At 43.3% G+C, this 20677-nt stretch overlaps 2 protein-coding genes across 3 annotated transcripts in view; both read right to left on the bottom strand.

The window, feature by feature from the left end:
- CDC5L (cell division cycle 5 like) overlaps positions 1-6041 on the bottom strand; it is a 37498-nt gene extending 31457 nt beyond the window's left edge. For both annotated transcript variants that reach the window (XR_012672854.1, XM_075144897.1), the window contains exons 1-5: positions 5860-6041; positions 3382-3485; positions 2050-2211; positions 1067-1194; positions 118-217 (exon numbers count right to left, since the gene is read on the bottom strand). Coding sequence is in view for 1 of the 2 variants with exons in the window: in XM_075144897.1 (XP_075000998.1) it covers positions 118-217; positions 1067-1194; positions 2050-2211; positions 3382-3485; positions 5860-5904 (539 nt within the window). In the remaining variant the exon portion in view is untranslated. The remainder of the gene's footprint in view (positions 1-117; positions 218-1066; positions 1195-2049; positions 2212-3381; positions 3486-5859) is intronic.
- A 1893-nt stretch (positions 6042-7934) lies between these two features.
- Positions 7935-14378, bottom strand: LOC142080064 (uncharacterized). Its single transcript, XM_075144896.1, has 3 exons — positions 14256-14378; positions 13379-14011; positions 7935-12493 (listed from the first exon to the last, which is right to left on the bottom strand). Exons 1-3 carry the CDS (start codon positions 14296-14298, stop codon positions 9831-9833), a joined length of 3339 nt encoding a protein of 1112 aa, XP_075000997.1. The 5' UTR covers positions 14299-14378; the 3' UTR covers positions 7935-9830.
- Between the last annotated feature and the right edge of the window lie 6299 nt (positions 14379-20677).

Here is a 20677-nt window from a genome sequence, read left to right as displayed (position 1 = left end):
TGACTATCAAAAAGTCTGATTCTGCAAAGATTTAAGGCTATGCCTGACTTTATGCACTGTAAATGCTCCAGTGTCAACAACATCAGTCCCACTATATGAAACTAAGAATAAGTTTACCTAGCTTCTTCCAGCTGCTTCTCTCTTGCTTTTCTTTTGGCCTTCTTTCCCTGTGTATTAGCCAGGCGAGCTCTAGCTTCAGACAGCATTTCAAGTTCATCTACAATAGTACAGATAAATACAGTATGAATTTGCACTTAAAGATGGGAGTAAAGGAAAAAAGTGACATTAAGATGACAAAGCAATCTTTAAAAGCTGAATGAATCAATGTTTTCACAGGCATTCTGCATGACTGCTAAACTAGTTTTCTCCAAGTTGCTCCAATATATTTTCTAAATCATTGGCCAGATGAAATGAAGACTTTAAGAAAAAAATGCCTAATGTTGAAAATAATACAACTAATATCTACAGCAAATCAAAATAGCTACATAAAGAGGCAAGTTGACCACACTAATGAAATTATAATTTCATTTACATCTTCATCTAAAAGTACTGGATTAGAGAACTTGTTAATTTCATTTACATGCGGATGCAAGAGCGCTGTATTTGTGAACCTGACTGTTCAAAAACACCATTGGTCCACTCATGTAATTTTAGCAATGTTAATTTTTTAGTTCATAACATTGCTATGTGCAAGGAAGAACAGTCACGTAGTCCTCCTGTGCTTTAGCACGGATTCACGTGGGAGGTATGCACTGATGGGAAAAGATGAAGATACAGAAATAAGAATGCAAACAAGCAGAGCAGTTGTCAAGGCAAAGAACAGTCAGTCATGGTAAGAGATGACAAAGACAGATTAGAAGGCAGAAAACATACCAAGAAAAGGAAAAGAAAACCGGAAAAGTGTAACTGACTGCCCAGATACAGAAATAAGACAAAACCCGTACGAAAAAATGATCAGGGGCGGAGAAAAAAAGACAAAAGAAACCCAGGGTACAGAGGCTGTGTAAAAAGAAAAACCAAGGAGATCAGATTTCTGTCCAGAACAGTAAACAAACTCCTATCTTACCTTCATCCATGTCAATAGGATCTGGCCTGGCTGGTTTGGTTTCTGGATTTGGATCAATTTCTCCAGGTTTAAGTTTCCGAGGATCATCAGCAGTTTCTTCCTCATTGTCTCTCTGAGCAGCTTTGTCCCTAAAAACACATTGTATGTATGTCACAACTGGCTCTTTTGTTTTCCCCCAGGCTCATAACAACCCAAAGACTGATCAAAAAAAGTAACCTTGTACTATGTACCACACATAAAACTTTATACATAAAAATTATACAATTACTGCAGAAAAGATTCATGAACATGGTACAGTGACATAACCTTAAATCAGACAAGAGAAAGAAGCCAACATAGCATTACATTACAACAATAAAGTATTATATAAAATACAATATTGACAAAGCTAATAGTAGAGAACTCTCCTCGGGTAATCTTTAACAGTGAGGACAAGAATTCAAGCAGTGCGACAAAATGAACAATCGAGTTCCTGTGATGCTTTTATTCTCAACCAATCACACCAGAATTAAGAAGGCTCACAAGGGAAAACAGCACTTTCCTTCTCTTCTCATGGCCTAAAGAAACCCTCTGTAGCATACAGAGATGACGGCTGCACATTCAGCCATTTCAACAACATGTGCTTTATGTCTGTCTTTTTTCTTCTCTCACACACCCACTCATGCTGATCAGCCAGTCAAAAAATACCCAAATAAACCTGAAATGGAAGCCTATAAAAAGCATCAATCTGGACACTCCTCTAGCCAGAATGACCAGAAGTAAGAAAATATACACCTATCTCTATTCAAGACTGCCCTCCAGGTTGCAGAAGCTTCTTCTTTCAAGCTAGACACATCAACTGAAAAGAAATGGTCTTTCTACAAAAGGACTCGGTCAACTTGAAACCACCATACTTCAGCACCATGGGAGAAGGGAATGACACATCGCTACAACAAACTCCGCAGATTTTCCTGGTATGCACCTCTAGCAAAACAGTAACTCACAGCAGAAATTCATAGTGTTCCAAACACTGTGCAGCAGTTCTCCCAATAATTGGGGCAATGGTTCTCCACTGGGTTGGCATTAGCTTGGCCAGGTGCAACAGTTTCTCCTCCTCTTCCCGTGACCATTCTGTCTTTTTGATGCTCGGGTCTAGCCATTCATACCTGTTAAAAAGTGAAAAAATTAAGGACGACAGATCCAAGCTACCCATTGATTTGTCTTGAATTAATTCAGAACAGTGTTTACCCAAATCATCACAATGAGATTTCAAAATTTGTCATGCAAATTTCAAACAAAATGAGTATTTTTATGACATATGTATTTGAGCTTTAAAATGCATTATTTATCCACCACTTTTCATACTGCCTCTTCTTCCTTTCCCCCCTCTTTCTGGCGAAGTAAGGAGTCACAGAAAAAGAAAAGTAAAAATCGCAGTAACAGGTACCAGAAATGGTAGATTTGTTTGGTCTGGATCTTTCAACAGTTACCTTACTAATCATTAATCATGCCAGTACTGTTACCTTTATACAGAAGTATACAACGGCATGTAGTGATAGGGCAAGGGGTAATGGCTTTAAACTGAAAGAGGGTGGATTTAGATTAGATATAAGGAAGAAATTCTTCGCTATGAGGGTGGTGAGGCACTGGAACAGGTTGCCCAGAGAAGTTGTGGATGCCCTCTCCCTGGAAGCGTTCCAGGACAGGCTGGATGGGGCTTTGAGCAACCTGGTCTAGTGGAAGGTGTCCCTGCCCATGGCAAGGAGTTGGAACTAGACGATCTTTAAGGTCCCTTCCAACCCAAACCATTCTGTGATTCTATGATTCTATGAAGTATTCTAATAAATACATGCAGTTCAGTACTTGACAAACTAAGTCTGATTCTCAAATACTGGATGTATTTGCATTCGTTTTAAGCTTCTATGTTTTTTATATAAAATGGAATTCCACAGTGCAATTGCTAAACATTTATCCTCAAGCCAAACTCTCATTATGAAAAATTAGAAAATTACCTGTAAGAGATTATTAATATCGTACAATTTTACTTCATTGGCAATACCCACTGATTAAAAATGTGTAAATACAAGGAAAAAAAATAACGTACACAATTTTAAGTGATCCTGCATTTGCTAACACTGCACTCACTGGCAAAGAGAACATCTGGCTACTTTTGTTCAATTACTTTCAAGCAATAGGAATTTGAAATATCCACAATAGCAGAAATCAAACAATCTTAAAACTATTGTTCCTCTGTGGACATAAACCAATCTGTAATAATTTCTAAATTCCCACTAATTATGAATCTCATATTCCCAAATGTGGCTATTCTCACTTACCATCTGGCTTTGCACTGCTTTGCTGATTTTCTATGCAATAATGAAGCAATACGTGACCACTGGTTTTTGCCATATTTCATCACAGCTGCTTTCAGAATTTCATCCTTAAAAAAAAAAAAAAAAAGTTACGGATCATGAGAACTCACAAAAGAGAAAGTTTCAGCTCAAGCAGGGAAGAACAGGGTGGATTTCATCTAATGGGCTGACCCAGTGGAAACGGCACAGCACTGCTGCTTCTTTTCCACATTTTCTTCTCAAGACAAATGAGGATTTGTATTTCAAAGGCCAATGAAATCAGTAAAGATTAAATGAAAAAGATAAGTGATGATTATTGTGGCCTGTTTCACAGACCCGACAGAACTTCCAAAACAATTACTTTCAATGCTCTCTAATGGACAGTTTTTAAAGGTTCTGTATGTCTTCCTTGAAGAACAGCCATAAAGAGGTAGGGAAGTATTTGTCAGGTAATGACACAATGTTTGGAAAAATAAAATAAAATTGACAGATACCTCTGAGTGGCTTGTTTTAAATAATACCATAAAATCATCCTTTTTTCGTTTTTTGCATATTTTAATGCAAATGGCATATTTACCTATCAAAGGAATATGCTGTTAAAAAAAAAAATCACAAAAATAAAGAAACTTTATAGTAAGTTTTTCTTTAACACGTAAATCTTAAAATAAATCTCTTTAATGTTCAGAATGTAACATCTGAAAGTGCTGATCCCAAAGCTTATAAACTTCTGGGGGAAAAAAAAAATTTAATGGATTCACCTTGGAAGCCAGGTTGTTCATATACATCAAAGTGTGCACTGAGATTTGATCAAAAGCTAGAAATCCTATCGTCTGTCAATCCATCCATCAATCCCTCTCTCCCTTCCCCCCAGACAAATGGGTTCATTATTTCTGGTTTCCTCACAGGTCAGAAAGTGGTATTTTAAATGCATCAAAGCTATTCTTGCAGCCTTGTCAACCACAGATGTTCCTCTTCTGTATCCAGTAAGTACTTGTAGTTGTGTTCAGAATCTGTTCAGCCGTACCGTGCAGATGCTAGTCATCAAGGACAGGTACTCTGTCCAGCAGAGACATCTCTCAGAGCGCCCAGCAGCTTTAACTGTAAGATGATGATGAGCTCTGGCTTGAGCTGCTACAGGAAACAATTCATGTAATTTCTATTTAAAAATAAATAATAAATTCTCTCTTGTTTTTTAAAATTTAGTTGGCGTTATATGGCATACAGTAGCCATGCTGATGACATTTAGCAGGCTTTTTTGCAAGCTATGGGTCATTTTCCTAATGACCTGATATCAACTGGTTCCACTTTCTGTAATTTTAATGTTGTATGTATAATCAAAATGTTAACCAAAAAAATAGCACCGAAGAGAGCTATTTCATCTCTGGTACACAAAAATGGGTGAAACAATTATCTACTTAATCCACTGCTGTTTCTCTTAACAGTCACCAAAATTAGTCAATTATGGAAGACCATAAGAACAGGGTCAGCACACAGTGGTTCTTCCTATCCTCTGCTGACCTGCAATTTAGCAGCCTCCTGGCACACAGCTGATACATCACAAGTGGTTAAAAGCACATGCAGCGCACAGTACTTTTATCTTCCATTAACGTTTCCTACGGCTTTTTGGAACTATGTACGTGCCTAGTGTTCACAGTATACGGTGGCAGAGTTCTGGATTCTACAGTGTCAGGTACCTCCTTTTGCTTTAAACATGCCATCTAATAAAACTGACATCCCTGATTTCTCGTGTTATCTTCCTATTCACGATCACTTGCAGTTCTGAAAGCATGTGACGGCAAAAATAGGAGAGTGGTGGGTTTTTTTGCTCTTTTTTGAATGGCACATAAATTTCCGTGTACAAAACCCTTCGGGCTGCAGATGAAGAACCCATACACATCTCCACTATTTCCGCTTTTGGACGGTTCAAGGGCAAGAGATTCCAGCTCCCTCATACTCCTAGATAATAAGAACCCTGCCTATGCAGTGTAAGACACACTCCAGCCTACGAAAGGGACATCCCCGAGGTCAACACTGCCCACGTATCCCCTTCAGCTGCTGTGCGGGCGGTTTCACCTCTGAGGGGGGTGAGGGACAGGACACACGCACGGCTGAGCTTGCTCTTCTCCCCAGCACGCAGCCTTCAGGAGAAACACCACCGATTTGATCTCTGCCCAGAGGACAGAGGCCGAGGAGGAAGGTCCAGGCTGCTGAGGATTCAAGCCCAGCAGAGCCACAGTGCCTGCAGACGCCGAACTCTCCCCGTCCCCTGCCACAGAGGGCCCAGGGAGATCCCCCTCTTGCCCCACCTCCGCGCTCCTACAAGACACCCCACCACATGAACCCCCTGCGCGTGCGTACCACGACCCCTCCACCGGCGCCTGCGCACTAGCGCGGGGCACCCCCCCCCAGCCGCTGAGGGCCAGGCCCTTGGGGGGTGGGGGATTAACACGAGCAGCGTCCTACCTCGGTGTTCCGCCACACACCGCCTTTAATCATAATCCGCGGCATCTTGGCGGCGAAGGGGGCTCGAAGTCCTGCAGAGAAAAAGCGGTGAAAGGAAGGAAGCGCCGCTCGCCTCAGCGGGGCCGGCCGAGACCCCGCGCAGGCGCCCTCCGCGGTAAAGGCGCGCACTCTGCGCAGGCGCACGGGGGATACGGGAACGGCCGCGCCGGGAAGGGGCGGCACCGCTGGCGCAGGCGCAGAGGGGCGAGGGAAACGGGGGGGGGGGGGGGCTGGCTGCTCTGCGCAGGCGCAGGCTCCGCTGCGCGGTGCCTCCTCGGACGGGGCGTTTTGGGGAGGCGTTTTGCACTAGCGCCACCTATGGGCTGGAGGTGCGCACGGCGGAGGGGCCGGGGCCAGCTCTTAAGTGATTAAGTGACTATTCATTAAGTTGTGACCAATTCCCCAAGGGACACAAATGGGGAAGGAAGGGGACAGCAGAAGAAAATCAGATTTCACCAATGTGACATTTACAGTGTATTTTGTTAATTTGAGAAAAACCGTGCATTTACAGGGACGCGCTGCAGCCCAAATGAAAACCATAGCTGCACACAGCAACATATAGATTTTAACACCTATTAAATCTTACGTTTTAGGCTCCCCAGCGGCGTGCAGAGATCTCCGCGTCTTGCTGCCTGCCTCGACAGGGTCGGGAAGGATTTCAAACCCTGCAGAAGGGTTCAGCTCGGACACGGCTAAGCCCTGCAGGGAGAGCAGCGGGCAGGCGGCCGTCCGCTCCGCGCTTCTGGCACCGAGTTTAAGGAGTCATCACCCAACATGATTTTTGGATTAAACTGTCAGTAGTGAAAAGAGGCCAGATAATCAACAGTTGGTACTTATGTTCACACCTACAAGATGCAATTATTCATTTTTTCTCACAGATGAAGTCCTGCCCATGTTGTCCATCCTCCAGCAGCAAAACCGGCCTTTATCAAGGTGGCCATGGAGGAGCTTCATTTCTTTACTGGATTGGGGTTACCAATGTTTGCAAAAGGAGCTGAAAGAAGAGGCTATTAAATGCCTCTTTCACCATCATTTCTGAAACACAAATGCTGCCTGAAGCTCTGAAGTTCCCGACGGGGACCAAGGCACCGAGCTGCCATTGCATTACTCACCCTCTTTCCTGATATTGGATGAGCAGCTGTTTCTGCTATTTCAAAACAACTGCTGGGATTTCCACACCTTTTATTTTTTAAGTAAAAAAAAAAATTTTTGTTATTTCCTTCCTTGTATTGTAGATAAATCTGGTTGGTGGTTAACCATGTTAACCATATTGCAGCATGGTCTAATCCACCTATATTAATTTACTTCACCCTGTGTTTAATTTTTATTCACTTATTTACTACCTGCATAGCAGATAAAATGACACCTATCTGCTCAAGTTGTTTGTCATTAGTGTGATTTCGTATTACATTTTACTGTTTTGTCCAAATTCAAGATGTGTTCATAAAGAAAATTAAGCGAATTTTTTTGGTTGAAATAGAAAACTTCATAGTATGATTTAGGAAGGGCTTTGATTTTTGTTAAAACTCTGCAAGAATAAAAAATAGTATGCTTTTAGCTAGCAAAAAAAAAAAATCAAGAACAGACCGTGTCCTTATTTTAAAACAACTATGCCTTTACATTTAAATTTCTCTGACTTGGCAGACTGAGAATCACTTCCAATCCCCAAAAGTGCAGTGCATTGCGCAAGGAACAGAGGGGAACCTCATGAGTCATGAAACACTTTATTTATTTTTGTTAGAGGCAACCACCTGGAATAATTATTTTTACAAACTCATCAATCCCACCTGAAAATGTCTTCTGTTGTTCTTACTTACAACTAAAAGAAACTTACTTTTACTAAAAGAAACGTATGTTTACAAACTCTTTTAAAAATTTCCTTCAATGAATTTATCCCCCTTAAATTGGGCTCCCTTCTTCATCATTGTACACCATACCTTTAAACAATTATTTTCAAACAGATTTAGCTTTCCTAGTCCCATCTGATACATAGGCTTACAATTCTCTTCACCATTTTTGTTTCCTCTTTGTACCTGCTTCAGTGTATGATCAGAATTGTACAGCAACGCAGGTAAAAATTCCTTCATGCTTATATAACAGTGTTAATATTTCCCAGAAATCCTTTTCTTTATTCACATCTGGATAACGTTCTTCTTTCTCACAACTCTATCAGGTGGTTAGCTCAATCATTCTAATATCTGGGTCATCCATTCCCAAATGGCAACTTCCCAACTTCTAGTAGAAACATCTGGAACCACCAGGGTTCACAGTCACAGATATTTACTTGTCTGATTTTACTGCAACTACAAAGAACTAGATCACTTAAAAACCTTTGCTGATCTGGCCTTAAACACATGCATCTATTCATGAGTTTCAATCCACTCTCGGAAAACTTCGTTCCAAATCACAGAACGGCTGCGGGACTTCTGGAGGCCACCTGGTCCAAACCCCTGCTCAAGCAGGGCCACCCAGAGCCGGTTGCCCAGGACCATGTCCAGACGGCTTTTGAGTATCTCCAAAGAGGGAGACTCCACCACCTCTCTGGGCAACCGTTTCCAACCCATTTCCTACGTTACCAGAAAGCCTCTGCAAGATATTATCTATATTTATAAAGAAAAGCATACATTTGAGAGCAGTAAAAAAGCAGTGGTAGTTTCACATTTACACTCTCTAAGTTAAGCTATAGGTTTACTCTGCTGTTTCACGGGCTGAACTGTAACATTAGGGGACAGCTAGCACCAGCCCTTTGCCATTCTTTCCTCACACAAGAGGGTAACACCGCTGTTATCGATACCACTGAACATATTACAGTCAGTGATGTCCACGCAGAGTTTCTAGCACTGTATAACTCCGTAAAAAACCCAAAGATTTGTCTAGATTTGAATATAAAGTGGAAGCAGCATCCATCTGTCTTCACCATACCAGGTAACAACTGCTGTTTGGTACAAGTTGTCCTTATACATGGTATTTTAGATGCACAGTAAAGCTCTTCAACAAAATAAATTTTACAGTTCAAGATACTGCTAAGGTTTTCAATGTAACTAAATAGTATTTGCAACATATCAGCAAGTGGTTAAATTAACAGAAGGTCATTGAAAAGTATGATACTGTCTATTTTAAGAAACAGAGCACAGTAACTACCGGCCTGAGAAAAGATAAGGCATTTCATACTAGATTAACATTAAACATTTACATAAAATTGAAGATTAATTTAAGGATTCTCAGTATCATAAAATACCTAATTAAGGACATTACCATTTCTGTCAGACTACTCAAGGAATTATCGGAAGCACAGACAAGGTAACTGCCTAATAAACCTTTTATATATACACACATACAGAAAACATTTTCATATCCCAATTATCCAGTGATGACATCTTTTCTGTATTTTGTGAGACACTATTTTTTTCTCTTCCAAGTATTGCAAGAGATCCTGGGAGTAGCAAATGCAACTTTCAGCAGATGGGAGGCAGCACTAAGCCTCCAAACACATTGACAATTTTTAAATGAAAAGTTATTACTATACAATAAAATGTGCGCTTCCTTCCCTCCCTTTAAACATTCTTTCAGTTAGACATGAGGTGGGTTTTTTTTTTATTTTTTTTTTTTTTACAAGAAAATAAGTGGCACCAAATAACTGTTTGAACTGATGAACATCGGCCAAATCATAACTGACCTCATGGTATCAAGAAGTTACTCGGGCCTGAAAAAGTGCCTCCAAGATCTTCTTTAGCACAGCCTGTGCTAGAACTGAAGCTCTCAGAAGAACCTGGAGCAAACCAGTACCCTGAGTTTCACGCTCTGGACCCAAACGCTGGATGCATCCATTACCAGCCATCGCTCTGGGGACAGCAGGGGAATGTAAAGCAATGAAAAAATTCAGGACATGCAAACCTCTCCAGAACCAAAGTGCCAACTTGCAATTCCCAAGCTTACATTCCAAGCTTATGTTGCCGCTTATGCTTTTCCAGAAGTTTTTTGGTAGGCAGCATCACATTACACTTCCCACATTTGTACTTTTTTGTGTGTGTTTTTACATGTTTTTGGAAAGCACGTTTATCTACCGTAGAAAATTTACATCTTCTGCACTGCAACTTTAAATGAGTCAGTAAGTGGCGCTTCAGGTGGCTAGATGTGCGGAAAGCAAGAGCGCACTGACCGCACTTGAACGGCTTCTCCCCTGTATGAATTCTCAAGTGTGGCTTCAAGTTTCCGTTGTGGGCTGTGGAATAGCCACACTCTTCACACGTGTATGTTTTGACAGGTAGCTGCTTTTGTTCATAGAGACAGACAGTAGATGAGCTTTCCTCACACGAGTGTGAAGCCAGATGCTGTTTCAAGGACAGCCATTTGCTCGTTGAATAGTCACAGCTCCTGCATTTGAGATGCTCCATGTTAAAATGCGTGACTCTGTGTCTTTTCAGGTGACTGGAAGTACGAAACTTCTTCTGACAAACGCTGCAGCTGTAAGGTTTCTCACCTGTGTGAGTTCTTACATGTAGTTCAAGGTTGCTTAAAATGTAAGTAGTGTACTCACACTCTGCACACTGATAGAATCGTGGCTGACTTTGTGCTAGCAAATCATTTTCTTTGCCCCTCTGGACATCTGGCTGTACTCCACAGACTTCCGAACCAAGCAAGGAATGGACGCTGTTTGAACCTTCCGAGGAACGAAAATCTCTTTCTGGACAGATGCCTACATGCATTTCACGATGCAATTCAAGATTCTCTAAACGGCTATCTACGTAGAGGCAATGGCCAAACTCATATCCATTCTTTACGTGAATAAGGCTGTGTCTCTGCAAATGGTTTGATGTTTTAAATGTCTTATTGCATTCTTTACACACAAATGGTCTTTCATCTGTATGTATTTTTAGATGCAGCTTAAACTCACCGTGAACAGCGGTAGCATAATTGCAGTGTCGGCACTCGTACGTTTTGAATGTAGACAAATTGGAAGGCCACGTATCCTTTAAGTCTTCCACAAATTTATGATACGCATCATCATCTTGAACTTGTGAATGAGAGGCCTTGGAGTTGAAAAGTGTTTCCTCTTTGCAAATGACAGTGTCCGTTTTGTATGAATCCAGAGGAACTTCTGAGCTATTCCCAATAACAGGTAAGCTGTTGCTTCCATGGCTGTTTTCAGGGAATTTCTTTCCAGAGCACATTTTCTTATTGTCCCGCACATCACCTGCCCCCTCACAGTCTGCTTCTGAAGCCAGCATTCCCCCACTGAGATAATCATTGTCTTTACCGGAAAGAGACAGAGAAACATGGTCCTGGGAATCACTGTCAACTTTGCATATTTTGCTTTTATGATAGCCATTGCTCTGATTCGTATAACCATCAGCAGTAGCCTTAAACTGTTCATGAAACTTCTTATGAAAGCTGAGATGTCCTCTAGTGTAGAACACTACGTTACACTCACCACACGTGTAATTCTTTAAAGGTCTTCGAGTCCTCTTTCTTCCACCTACTAAGTCGAGTTGCTGCCCTTGGCACGTTTCTTCGCCTGCATGTAATCTTCTGTGTCTCTTTAACCCAGCGGCGCTTGTGAATGCTGACTGGCAGAACTCACAGGAATATGGTTTAGCCCCTGTGTGTATGTAGCTATGCCTTACCATGCTCGCAAAATACAATGAAAAAAAGGTGCAAAACCTGCACTGGTACAGCTTATATCCAGCGTGCCAGTACATGTGATTTAACAGATAGGATAAGCTAATGCAGGAGTAATCACATTGAGGACACTGGTAAGGTGGTCTCTCTTTATGTCCCTTCATGTGATGAATAAAAATCCTAGGATTTGATGAAGCAAAGAAACAAATTTTGCAGGAAAAACTAACTGGCACACCCAGAGGTGTAAAGTCCCTTTCAATTTTGATGAAAAATTTCTCATATTTACTTTCTTTTTTCTTGGTCTCAGATTTTCTTTCTTCAGATCTTCTCTGCCTAACTTTTCTCGCATTTATTCTATTTTTTCTTGCCTTTTGCAACTTAGTCATTTTCTTATGAAATTTAAGGTGATTCTTAAGGTTGACAGAAAAGAAAAAGCTTCTTTTACAGAAGCAGCATTTATGTATTTTCTTATCTTTATGAGCTGAATAAACATGTTTCTTTAGCTGCGCACTGCATTTATACACAGAACTACAAAACCTGCACTTCAAATTCAATCTTTCATGCTTATTTATAGAACAAGATGCTTTAGAAAGAGGTTTGATGGTCACACTATTACTTAGCCATGCTGAACCTTCTTGCTGGCTTTCGAATTCTTTTGGGCTTGCATGAGAAACAACTCTTTGTTGCCGATATCTTTTTTTAGGAAATGGCGTCAATGTCTTATAAATGTGCTCTCCAGTAGTATTTGATTCAGCAGAAGTGGAAGCGTTCATCTCTGGTTTCCCTACATCTTTTAGCGATTCTTCTGAAGTAAGAGAACACCCATTAAGAAACAGAGCAGAACAATTATAGGTAAATTTCGGTTCTTCTTTCAAGCCATGTTCCAAAAGAGAACTCAGAGTTTCATCTTCAAATTTGCTTCTCTTTCTTTTTCTGTTATTAGCGTCACTATCTTCATTCTTTGAAGAATCAGGATCTACAGGGGGATAAAAAGTCACATGCATGACATTTCATACAATCACCAATGTTCACGATTAATTGGTAGTAATAAATCCAAATTGTCTAATGACTTGCTTGCTCTTCACTCCTTTTGCTTGCTTAATATTTTCCTATCTCCACTTCCTTCCTAATGTCTCTCTCCATGTTTCCCCTGCCCCACATTTAAATAATGTTTTAAGAGAAGAAATCCTAGTTAGGAGCCTCCTCCTTTACACTTCCCCTTTTCACTCAAAGCTCTGAACTTCACAGGACAGCACTGCATCCCCTACAGTTTTTAATGAAAGAGCTTTATGCCAGAATTCCTACGGAAGTAGTCACCGAACTTTGCTAGGGCTCCATTTTCACAAGTATGATGCTCCTTCTGCTGTCTTCTGTCTGTTAGAAAAGAAAATACTCTTAGTACTTCTCTACGCCTTTCTTCCTGAAGGGCTTCCATCTGCTATAAGGAATGGTGGCGTTTAAACTTAAATTATGCCTCTCCCAGTCTCTGCTTATATTGTTAAGAGTTACTGCCTGTTGGTTTTCTCTCCCCAATATCTCTAATTGGGATAAAAAAACTTTTAATCTGCTTTTATTTTCAGATTCTTTTCCCAAATGAAAGGCCGCCCTTTTGGAAACTGCAGCAGAATGAAACAGTACCAATTTATTGTAGTTTCACTATTTGTCACAGGAGTCTGTGAAATAACTAAGCATACTCCAACCAACATTCTCTTCCTGCTGCACACAATAGTAATCTATGTTGAAATGCTTACTCTAAAATAAATGGGTTTAGCATTCTTCCTATACACTTTCCTACCTATTTCAAAAACTTGAGATTTACCAGATTTCTTAAACTCTTGCACTAGTCTGATTAAGAAGTTACCTTCCGTTTCAACAATTGCCTCCATCTCCTTGTGGATTTCTGGTTGTTTCTCTTGACTGCCAACAGCAAGAACACTTGCAACACTGACAAGTTCCTCTTCATGTTTGGATATCGCTGCCAATGTCAACTGTCTGCTTGTCTTGATGGTATCATCTCCACCCTTGTTGCCAGCAGAGGAGAGGAGAGCAGGAATCTTCTGAAAGCCATCATCACCATCACATTCTTTTCTGTCACTGGTTTCGTTTATCTCTGCAAGCTCTGATTTGCAAGACGATGTAGGCAACACATAATTTTGATTATATTTATCTGTGCCTGCCTCACACCAATCACTTAAAGATGACTTTGATCTGTTACACACACTCTCTGCAACCCATTTTTCTCCAGAGTATTTCATGCTATTATCCGCATTTAAAGCGGTCTTGTTTTCTTCCCAAATGCTTAAACTGTTACTGTCATTTGAAGGTGTCACATTGCTTTTTAGCAAAACACCACCGTTTGAGTTAACCTCCTGCTCATCCTCCTCCTCCAACTCGGCAACCGACGCTGCTTGCTCCTCAGCATCATCTTGCAGAAAATCGTCATCGCTCAGCACGAAGACAGTGATTGGGAGCACAATTTCAAAGACATCCGACTCTGAGGACAGAAAAAGAGAGTATTAATACTACCCCCAAAATACCTGAAGCAACCGTGGACCACCATCACCCGCTGCGCCTGCGCGCCGGCCAGTGCGCATGCGCACACCCAGGTCGCCGCCGCCGCCCCGCCCACGCGCGGGATGGGGGGGTAGCGCCCCCCCCACTTCCCCGGTCCCCCGCGCCCCTCAGCCCCCGCCCGCTCGGAGCCCCGCTGCGTCCCCACCAGGGAAACGGGAACCTACCGGTATCGTCCGCCGGCTCCGACCTCCCCTGCCCCACCGACATCTCCCGGCCGGCCCCGCACCCGGCTGGCTCCGCGCTGTAACCAGGCAGCCCCAGCCACACGGCCGCAGCGGCGTCGCGCATGCGCCGGCCCAGCGCGCGTGCGCACGAGGGCGGGGAACGGTGCTGCGGTTTCGTCGTGACCAGGGTGGAGGAGAAGGGGGGGATTGTGCACGGCTGCCGCCTCCTGATTGGAGGGAGCGGCAGGGGGCGTGGCCTGAGAAGGGGGTGGAGTAACCGCCTGCCTGAGGGGAGTGCGCGCGGCGGTCGGTCGTTTGAGTGTCGGTGCGGTCGCTTTTAAGCGGTTTAAAAATCAGTTTAATCACCCGTTACCTGGACCAGAACAGCCGAGCCGTGGGCGGGTGGGGGGAAGTCCAAAAGCTCTGCAAAATCTATTCCCATTTTAACCAAAACAAAAAGATAAGGTATCCCATCAACCAGGCGGTGGAGGGCTCGGTGCCCCGCGCGTTCCTTCCTCAGGCAGCAACAGGAGAGACGCTTGTGGTGGCCTGGCAATGGAGATCCGTGTTGCCTTCGATCCTGCTTCTCGGGAGGGGAGGGGAGAGGCTGTGGCAGAGCAGGTCTGAGGACGTGTTAGCCGGGGGAGGATGGGGAGCCGCAAGGTCTCCCAGTCACCCAGAGCGCTGTTTCCATAGATATCACGGGCAATCCCTCAGAGATGGCTTCAGGAGCGAACTTCAGGGTGTGTTGGTGAGGGTCTGAGCTCAGAAATTAATGTGCTGCTTTCCTGAAGGACGTACAGAAGGAGGGGTTTCCTGGTCAGGGAATGGTTTCTCGGGACTAAAAAACCGCTTTGCCCCACTCTGACTTGCTCCTCTGTGCCAGGTTCTTGCCAACTCAGCTTATAAACTGAGGAAAAAACAAAGTCATTGTGTCATTAGGCCCAAAGGTTTCACAGAAAGTGAAGTAAATTATTGTACCGGGTCTGGCTGCGATAGAGTTAATCTTCTTCATAGCAGCCAGTATAGTGCTGTGGCTTGTATTTGTGACAAAAACAGCTTTGATAATGCACCAGTATTTTGGCTGAACAGTGTTTGCACAACATCAAGGCATTCGCTGTTTCTCACTTTGCCCCCACATGGAGCAGGCTGGGGGTGGGCAGGAGGTTGGGAGGGGACGCAGCCGGGACAGCTGACCCCAACTCCCCAAAGGAGTTTGATCCAGCTGACCAACAGGGTTATTCTATACCATATGACTATCTTGTGTGTTATTAATACTGTTTAGTTACAAACCTAAAACACAGCACCATGCGAGCTGCTATGAGGAAAGTTAACTCCATCCCAGCCAGAGCCAGTGCAGGTGCTGATGGCGATCTTACAGATCCATAGGAGATTTTGTTCCTTTTTTTGTTTACTGCTCGGCTGTCCATGCTCTGGGGCTGTTGAGAGAAAAGACAGCAAAGGAAGATAAAATGAAATAAAAAAGTTGTCGTGGTTTAACCCCAGCCGGCAACTAAGCCCCACACAACCGCTCACTCACTCCCCCTCGCTGGGATGGGGGAGAGAATCAGAAGGGTAAAAGTGAGAAAACTCGTGGGTTGAGATAAAGACAGTTTAATAGGGAAAGCAAAAGTCGTGCACACAAGCAAAGCAAAACAAGGAATTCATTCACTACTTCCCATCGGCAGGCAGGTGTTCAGCCATCTCCAGGAAAGCAGGGCTCCATCATGCGTAACCGTTACTTGGGAAGACAAACGCCATCACGCCAAACGTCCCCCCCTTCCTTCTTCTTCCCCCACCTTTATATACTGAGCATGACGTCATACGGTATGGAATATCCCTTTGGTCAGTTGGGTCAGCTGTCCTGGCTATGCTCCCTCACAGCTTCTTGTGCACCTGGCAGAGCATGGGAAGCTGAAAAGTCCTTGACTAGGAAAAAACACTACTTAGCAACAACTAAAACATCAGTGTGTTATCAACATTCTTCTCATACTAAATCCAAAACACAGCACTATACCAGCTACTAGGAAGAAAATGAACTCTATCCCAGCTGAAACCAGGACAAAAGTAAACCAGTAATGAGAATAACATTGGTCATATTTGCCCTGAAGAGATTGTTCTCAACTGGTCTGATGAGTTCTCGGATGCTGCCAAAAACTTGCAATCCCTTGTAAGAAGGTAAATACGCACTGAATCCCTCATGCAAGGCCTGAGAGAAAAGCGTTAGGGTTTGCTGAATCCAGTAGTCCACTGGATGGGAGGCTGCTGCAGTTCCACGCTGCCTGATCCAGCCAGTAGCAAGCTGAGCAGGTACTCCCAAAAGGCACTCACGCGTTCATACACCCAGTACACAAATATATATACACACATACCTAAATAGACATATACATACATGGTCAGCCACACAGATAAACTCGGACAGAAAACACAAAGCACTCACACAAATATGAATGGTACGGGTGGCCTGATCTTGTTCCTCCTCACTGCCTGATCAGGGTGGGATTCTGCTAACGGAATGGGTGTACATACATATATATATATATATATATGTGGATACTATGTATATATGTTTATATGTAAAACGTGTGGATCATTGCAATAGCTGGTGGTGTGCTCAAAGTCTTGTTCAAAGAAGCAGCACACCTTACATGTATATATCAAGCCAAGAATTTATTGTTATCACAATTGATATCTTAACAGTGTAATTCAAGAATCATTATTCATCTAGATCTAAATATTAGGAAAAAAAGAAAGAATAAGATTGCATTTAGAATACTTCTGTGGAGAAGAAATCTCAACAATAGTAATGCAATTAAAACTGTAAAACATGCACTTAGTTTTATCACTTTTTCTTGGTGTTATGCTCACCCTTTCATTGTTTCTTGGGTATTAAAGTCAGAAATTTTTGACTGTGAGGAGGATAACACCTGAATTGTCATCCTCAAGTTCTTCATTGGGAAGAATATGATGTTGATGTTGCTGGTTTCTTCTTCCTGCGGTAGTGGACATTCATGTTCACCGCCTATACTTAACAGTCCATAAACTGTGAGAGAATCTGTCCTTAATTCATGGTGATTCCCCAATTCATTAAGGCAAGTATCCACCTTGTGGTCCGCAGACTGGAAACATGCCTGTTTGGTACTTTTCCTGACACAGTGTACTTCAAGGATTCTTGTTTTGTCTGAACTGTACTTGGGCTGTCTCCTATGAAATAGGGCCAGTCTTCTAAGGTCCATATCAGCACCACACACTTTTTCACACCAGGTGAACTGTTTTGAATGTTAGTGAGGGCATATGCCGTAGCTTGTTGCTTCTTTCCCGGGTTTTGTGATAACGTGGCTCCCTACATCTAGAGTGGTCGCAAATTGCAAATGAAATGGTTATGCTGGATCAGAAAATTGGCATGCAGATGTCTATGCTAACTGGATTTTCAAAGCTGACAGGGCTTAATCTTGATCTGGTTCAGATTCCCAGTCCTGTTTTTTCTTTAACAGCTTGGTTAAAGTCTTACAATTTCTGCAAACATGGGCATAAAATCTCTAGAAAAGTTAAATATTCCTATAAATATTCATGCAAATTTGTATGTGCGAAGAACAGTTTGTCCCTCTGGGCGAAGGACAGTTTGCTGTAACACCCCCCACAGCCCCCGAATGAAATTAACTTCCGTAGGAGGAACAGGGGAAGGGTGAGCACACCACCAGGGAAATGGAGGAAACTAAGCATGTCTAAAACAATTTTAATTAATTATTATTTCTTTTTCTGAAAAATTAGATCTCAAATAACAATGATTAGACTCTTAAAATTTGAATTATGCAAACAATAAGTTCTGTGTTTGGCTCCTGCCTGAGCTACAGCCCTGCAGTGTCGCAGCGCTGACTGTGCCTGGCCGCGGACCCACTCACGTGGACCCTGGCCCCGACCCGTGGGCTGACTGCCCGGCCTGGCCTTAGGCCTGCCTCAGCACCATGGACTTGCCCGTCTATTGCTGGGCTGTGCCTGACTCTGGCTGCTCTCCTGGGGCCTGATCCTGACCATGACTTGCTGACTTGTGTTCCCAACCTGACCTCGGACCTGCCCCGTCACCGTTTGTCTGGTGATCTGGGCTCTTCGTTGATCTAGGCAGCCACCCCCCTCGCTGGGGGCAGAGGGACAGACCCTGGCTGGCAAGTTCCTTGTCCTGCCAGCCCAGGGACTTGTCCCCTTGTCCCCTCTGTTCCCAGCGCCCTGGTCCTGAGGGAGCAGCCAGCCTGCATGGTGCCCTGACAGTATTTTATTACCACCCTCAGGCTGTGATCCCAGGTCCTACACTGCTAGAGGATTTCCACTTCTCATTTTACAGGCTCTGTACTCATTAATGGTGCCTCCAGAAGAGGGTGGCACGTTCAGCCATTCCAATAAGAGCAATTTCCCCTATTCCCTACCTTCTTCCTTCCCCCCATAAAAAGCATGTAAGGACGTAATTACAAGCCTTAAGTTCAGTGCCTTGCTTCCTGACATACATACAGCTGCACCCATTTATTCTTTTTATCAACAGGCAGGTGTTGTGTATGTAGGTCACTTCAGTACTGCTTTGGGTTGAATTAAAGTAAAAATGTAGCATGTTTAACATAGAGCAATGTTTGATTAGGTCTGATCAAAACATGCGTGGATATTAGATAAAGGCAAGGACAAGGTGTAACCTTCTCTATCCAGTTAAAATTCAACCAAATCCCTGCTAACTTTGGCACGTAGCCAGTCATCGTTTGCAAAAATTTGTTTTATATGCACGGAAATGTTAATAGCTGGAAAGCTAAAAGAAGATCGAGACAGGCAGTACCATCCAAAGCTAAATATGTGCCTACTTCTAAGTTTGTCTACTGTACTTCTCTGCCTTCTGTGAATGCTAGCCAGGTGCATACGAGGCAGAGTGATTTTCCTGTATATACAGGTATGCTGGTAGCCTTTATTCATAGAATCATAGAATCACAGAATGGTTTGGGTTGGAAGGGACCTTTAAAGGTCATCTAGTCCAACCCCCCTGCAATGAGCAGGGACATCTTCAACTAGATCAGGTTGCTCAGAGCCCCGTCCAACCTGACCTTGAATGTTCCCAGGGATGGGGCATCTACCACCTCTCTGGGCAAGCTGTGCCAGGGTTTCACCACCCTCACTGTAAAACATTTCTTCCTTCTATCTAATCTGAATCTCCCCTCTTTTAGTTTAAAACCATTACCCCCTTGTCCTGTTGCAACAGGCCCTGTTAAAAAGTCTGTCCCCGTCTTTCTTATAAGCCCCCTTTAAGTACTGAAAGGCCGCAATAAGGTCTCCCTGGAGCCTTCTCTTCTCCAGGCTGAACAACCCCAACTCTCTCAGCCTTTCTTCATAGTAGAGGTGTTCCATCCCCCTCATCATTTTAGTGGCCCTCCTCTGGACCTGCTCCAACAGGTCCATGTCTTTCCTGTGATGAGGACCCCAGAGCTGGACGCAGCACTGCTGGTGGGGGCTCACCAGAGCAGAGCAGAGGGGCAGAATCCCCTCCCTCGACCTGCTGGCCACGCTTCTTTTGATGCAGCCCAGGACACGGTTGGCCTTCTGGGCTGCGAGCACACGTTGTGGACTCATGTCCAGCTTTTCATCCACCAGTACCCCCAAGTCCTTCTTGGCAGGGCTGTTCTCAATCCCTTCACGCCCCAGCCTCTATTGATACTGGGGGTTACCCCGATGCAGGTGCAGGACCCTGCACTTGGCCTTGTTGATCCTCATGAAGTTCTAGAAGCCTTTTTTTTTAAATAAGGTAGCTTTTCCTAAAGGCAGGATTGCAGCCCCCTTTTAACAGAAGGTAACGTGAAACTCCAGGAACGTTAGAATGAATAACTGAAATATAGCCATCTTTCTCCTGCCTTTATAGGTAGAAACATTGGTTCAGTTTGTGAAATGCAGACGGCATAGTTATATTTTCGAATAGAAGTGGCAAAACCTCGTGGCAGGAGCATTGTCAAAACCCTCCTAACTGAGACTATTAAATTAGACAAAGATGAGAGGAATATTGGTTTCTGTGTTTCAGCCTTCGGGGTAAGACGACTTGTTGATAATGCAAGCTGGATGAAGCAGATGCTGGGGTGAGCAGGATGTCTTGCCTAGATTTTTCCTGCCACAGCAACCCATAGGACGTCCTTCTTGTTCCTCCTATGCAAAAAAAAAGTAACAAAAAATTCTCTTCCTGCCACAACCTGTCTGATTCTCCACAAGAGGGCTCTGCGGCCACGGATTCGCCTCATGGACGTGCTGAGAAAGGCTCTGCAATGAAAGAACCTGAAAACACACGAGAGATCAAAAATAATCCTGTCCCTGTTCAGCTGGTCCAGAACATCTCTTGTAGAAAGGGGGGGCAGGTAAGATAGGAATTTCAAGTGGAAATAAAGGAGCAAAAATACATCATCTCA

Source organism: Calonectris borealis, chromosome 3 (genome assembly GCF_964195595.1).
Source record: "Calonectris borealis chromosome 3, bCalBor7.hap1.2, whole genome shotgun sequence".
NCBI classification, from domain to species: domain Eukaryota; kingdom Metazoa; phylum Chordata; class Aves; order Procellariiformes; family Procellariidae; genus Calonectris; species Calonectris borealis.
The sequence above is the reverse complement of the archived record's forward strand: the minus strand, read 5'-3'. Positions and strand labels throughout refer to the sequence as shown.